The 4,425-nt window shown below is 39.0% G+C and overlaps 1 protein-coding gene across 1 annotated transcript; it reads left to right on the forward strand.

Annotated features, from left to right (window-relative positions):
- Window positions 1-376: 376 nt before the first annotated feature.
- LOC137711200 (putative serine/threonine-protein kinase PBL19) lies at window positions 377-3,625 on the forward strand. Its single transcript, XM_068450409.2, has 4 exons — window positions 377-1,043; window positions 1,158-1,418; window positions 2,140-2,262; window positions 2,966-3,625. The coding sequence occupies exons 1-4, from the start codon at window positions 684-686 to the stop codon at window positions 3,392-3,394; spliced, it is 1,173 nt and encodes a 390-aa protein (XP_068306510.2). The 5' UTR covers window positions 377-683; the 3' UTR covers window positions 3,395-3,625.
- The last annotated feature ends 800 nt before the right edge of the window (window positions 3,626-4,425 follow it).

Here is a 4,425-nt window from a genome sequence, read left to right on the forward strand (position 1 = left end):
GCGCCATCAGCACCACCATCTCCATTATTGTTTCATATCCACGCAGGACAGAAAGCAAACCGCGTGGGAAACGAGACGAGATTGAAGATTAATTAAACCAACACAACCTAATTCATACTTCGTATTAAATTAATTAATTAATTACCGTTAATTACTTTTCTTTATGAATGAGGAATAATTTGTGGTCAACTTACTGTTTCTGATATGTTCTGCTGAATGTGCTCAGCCGAGTTGAATTAAACCAAGAAAATAGGTAGAAAAATAGTCCTGTCCCTTTCATCCCTGTTCCATCTTTCGTTCCAGACACGCCTCTCTCTCTCTCTCTCTCTCTCTCTCCAAAACAGGGAATTGAGAGTCCATTTCTTTGTCTTAAGGTCAACCACTTCTTTCACTTCAAATTCTGATATGGGTTTGTCTCTTTTTCCAATTTCCAACTGGGTTTTCCTGTTTTTTTTTTTTGCTTCATTTCCAGTTTCCATCCAACTGAGTTTTCCTCTCTCTCTCTCTCTCTCTCTCTCTCTCTCTCTCTCTCTCTCTCTATATATATATATATATATATCCCAACTGGGTCTTCTCTTTAATGAAGTCAAGCTAACGTTTTTTTCAACTCCACATATCCCATTTGATTTGAGCTGTTGAGGCTGCTGATTTTGTGTAGACCTTGCAACCCAAGGAATAAAGAAATGAAGTGTTTCTTTCCCTTCAAGGAAAAACACAAGAGCAAAATAGAAGTATCGCAATCCGCTCCAGAATTGAGAAACAAAAGCAATTCAAGCAATCCGGCTTTAGATTGCGCGATAAAATCTTCGAGTTCATTGCCATCTCCAAGGAGCATACCAGAATTGTACAAAGAAAAGGAGCATAATTTGAGAGTTTTCTCCTTCCAAGAGCTGAGGGAAGCAACAAATGGTTTCAGCAGGTCGCTTAAGCTCGGGGAAGGAGGTTTTGGGAGGGTTTATAAAGCAGCAATCAGGCCTTCCGATGGAGGAACGGGCAGTCCGATTTGGGTTGCCATCAAGAAGTTAAACCCTCGTAGTTTACAGGTTCTAAAAATATTTCTTCAATAAATATAATTTTCATTTAAATTTCACATTTTACCGCCATTAAATCTACCTCACATCTAGTTTAACTTATGGTTATTAACTTTTCTCAAACAGGGTCACAAGCAATGGCTTGCAGAAGTTCAATTTCTTGGCGTCGTAAATCACCCGAATTTGGTAAAACTTCTAGGGTACTGTTGTTTAGATGGAGAGAGAGGGATACAAAGGCTGTTGGTGTATGAATTTATGCCTAATAGAAGCTTAGAAGATCATCTTTTCAACAGGGCTTTGCCTGCATTGCCTTGGATGACAAGGTTAAAGATAATGCTTGGTGCTGCTCAAGGATTGGCTTATCTACATAAGGGACTCGAAGTCCAGGTGCATATACTTTCTGTGCATTTTATCTGATTTGACTATGCCGTTGCTTGCCTTTTTTTTTCTGTTTTTTTTTTTCTTTGCGCAACTTAAAATTCGATATCGTTTGAACATGGGGCTCCTCTTTGCCAACCTTTTGGGTTTGGATGTGTTAATTTAACCGGCGGAGGATTTGAACTGTGAGTCGCGACTGCACAGTTGATGATGCGTTTATTTACTGTTATCTAATTACAAGCTGTTGTCTCTGCTTTCGGAACTTAAAGACTAGTGCTGGTACAGTTATAGAAAATATGAAGACTAGTGCTGGTAAATTAAAACGAAGAAATGTGCTGCTAGATTCAAGTCGTTTCAGAGGAAAGGAAAATGCCCGTCGCCATAAAATGTGTAGAAAACATGTAGTATGGACTATTGCTGTTCAATGAAAACCAAGAAAATTCACTGCTAGATTTGAGTCATTTCAAGGGAAACAAAAAATTCTCACCACTAGAAACTGTGCAGATGCTTTCCTTTTCTTTAATGGTGGTGGTGCAAAGCTTCACTTGTAGGTTTAAATAAAAATTCTCGTTTTCTGATTTTACTTCTTGCAATCCAAATGTTGCAGAATTTGTTTGTAAATGCGTAGGATAAACCTGCTGACCGGTCACATGATGATTTTATACCTTGTAGAAGACAAGGTCTTATTAATACATGTATTGAACCATGTTTTATTGCATTATATGGACAGGTAATATATCGAGATTTCAAATCTTCAAATGTGCTATTGGATGAGGAATTCAGGCCAAAGCTCTCAGACTTTGGGCTTGCTAGAGAAGGACCAACGGGTGACCGTTCTCATGTATCAACCTCGGTAAGTAGAGTAGTCACTAGTCATAGACAATTTATTTGAGTGTGTTTCCCATTGTGTGTAAAATTAGGGTCTAGAGTCCCAAAACTGGCCCTCATAATTCTGGGCCACGCTGTACCAGCTACATATATAGTGGCATCTTTACAGGTTGCATTAGCAGCTTATTCTGTGACTCGTATGACATATCATGTCAAAAGCGTCCTTAGTTCCACCCACGTTAGTTGTCCCAGTACATTTCATAGTATAGAGTATAGTCCCAATTTTTTTCAAGATACGACACAAGTTCTTTACACCTTAGTTTCATTTGAATTTTGTTCTTGAACTACTAACGGAATTCTGTTGTGCATCGTTTGGAACATCAGACTGGATTGGGACCGAGTCCTGTCTGGTCTCATGGGGACTGACCCCTATAGAGGGGACTTCTTGTCTATGATTATATTCGAAGTCATTCAATTTAGTAGTCTAGTCCCATTATTATTAAGTTCACACGTGCGGCAAGACCGTGTTTGTCGTGTTTGTCCATTTTAAATGAATTTACCCTGTATAGTCTCGTTGTCCAAACGTGGCCTTGGTTTCCCCATTCAAAGGTGGCCACAATCTTCTTTGAAGTGCATTATGTGTTTCGAAGAAGCATGGATTCGCCGTTTAAATTTTAATTCTCTGTTTATGTTCTAGAATTATCACTTATGCATACTGTATCCATCAGGTGGTGGGGACTTATGGATATGCAGCCCCAGAATATATAAAAACAGGCCATCTTTCAACCAGTAGTGACTTATGGAGTTTCGGTGTGGTACTGTACGAGATCCTAACAGGCAGGCGTGTCTTAGACAAGAACCGCCCCATATCAGAACAGAAGCTTCTTTACTGGGTTAGACAGTTCCCCGCTGACAGTAAAAGGTTCAGCATGGTAATAGATCCCCTCCTGAGAGACCAGTATTCTCTTACTGCAGCTCAGAATGTTGCCAAGTTGGCCGATAGCTGTCTGAACAATAACGCAAAGGACCGGCCAACCATGAGTCAGGTGGTAGAGGTGTTAGAGCAAGCTCTACAAGATTCACAAGGGAGCACCAATTCTTTTAAGAGAAGTTTTGAGGTCTCTACATCTAAATTGGCGAAGCGGAAACCCAAGTAGAATTGATTGATATAAAGAGAGAGCACTATATATACGTCCTACTGTTGTCTGTTGTGACTAAGTTCTTTATAAAAGTTCTCAATAGGTTCAAATGGTTGCATATTATAACATTCTTTTTCCAAGACTTTCAGGCATGAGTCCCAAATTCACCATCCGTAGGATATTGAAGCAGACATTGTTTTTCTTTATGTAAATATTTAAGGGAAGAAGGCAATGTAATATTTTCAAGTCTCCTCTCCTCGGCATGTTTTCTTGTACGCTGCTGCTGCTGTTATCAGTCAGCTAAGAATTTGAAATGAATAATGCTTGGCTACTGAAAGAAGAGAAGCAAGTCTGGCTGAAAATTCAATTAAAAATGGACAAGTGCCTGAACAATTGAAATCGCAAACTATGAGAAGAAACACCACTATCCCAACGTACCAACCAAGAACCAAAGCTCGATCTCTAAGGCTCTATCCAAATTACGAAAGGTGAGGGGTTGTCAAAGAAGAGCGTTGATGTGGTGGGAGATTGTGTGTTTTGTGGGTCGTTGATGTCTTTTCTTCAATTGTTTGGGTACATATTCGTTTGTGATTGGGCACTTGTTCATTTCAGTAAAACTTGTTGCTCTTCTTTCTACAAACAAGCATTATTCATTTGAAATAGGCATATTTCCAACAACTCGAGAGCAGAAAAATCCCGCAAACTCCCCAAAATACTGCAAAAATTCCCAGCCCTACACTAGATTGCATAAAATCCCAAGTTTATGCAACATTTTCCCGCCAAATTTTTTCGTGAGTATGTTAATTGCAAATCCTTTCCACACCACTTGAGCTGTAGGAATATACTCCAAATTGAAGAGTCCTCTATTTGTGAACAGTTTGTATACAATCAGGTTCTCTTTCTCACTTCACATATAATTAACCAAGACGATTAACGGATTGACGCGTAATAATATACTACCGGTTCTGAGTCATAACAAAGTAAATTGAAAAGAAATGATGAAAGTACCCTCGAGAAATTCAGTTACTTGGATATTTTTTATTTTATTT

Source organism: Pyrus communis, chromosome 6 (genome assembly GCF_041283825.1).
Source record: "Pyrus communis isolate YQ-2024b chromosome 6, ASM4128382v1, whole genome shotgun sequence".
Classification (NCBI taxonomy): domain Eukaryota; kingdom Viridiplantae; phylum Streptophyta; class Magnoliopsida; order Rosales; family Rosaceae; genus Pyrus; species Pyrus communis.

Bases quoted from the DNA above. Each gene is read 5' to 3' on its own strand.
- LOC137711200 (XM_068450409.2), top strand. From the start codon at position 684: ATGAAGTGTTTCTTTCCCTTCAAGGAAAAACACAAGAGCAAAATAGAA. The intron at 1,044-1,157 runs GTTCTAAAAATA...TTTCTCAAACAG, and splicing joins TAAACCCTCGTAGTTTACAG to GGTCACAAGCAATGGCTTGC. The intron at 2,263-2,965 runs GTAAGTAGAGTA...TGTATCCATCAG, and splicing joins GTTCTCATGTATCAACCTCG to GTGGTGGGGACTTATGGATA.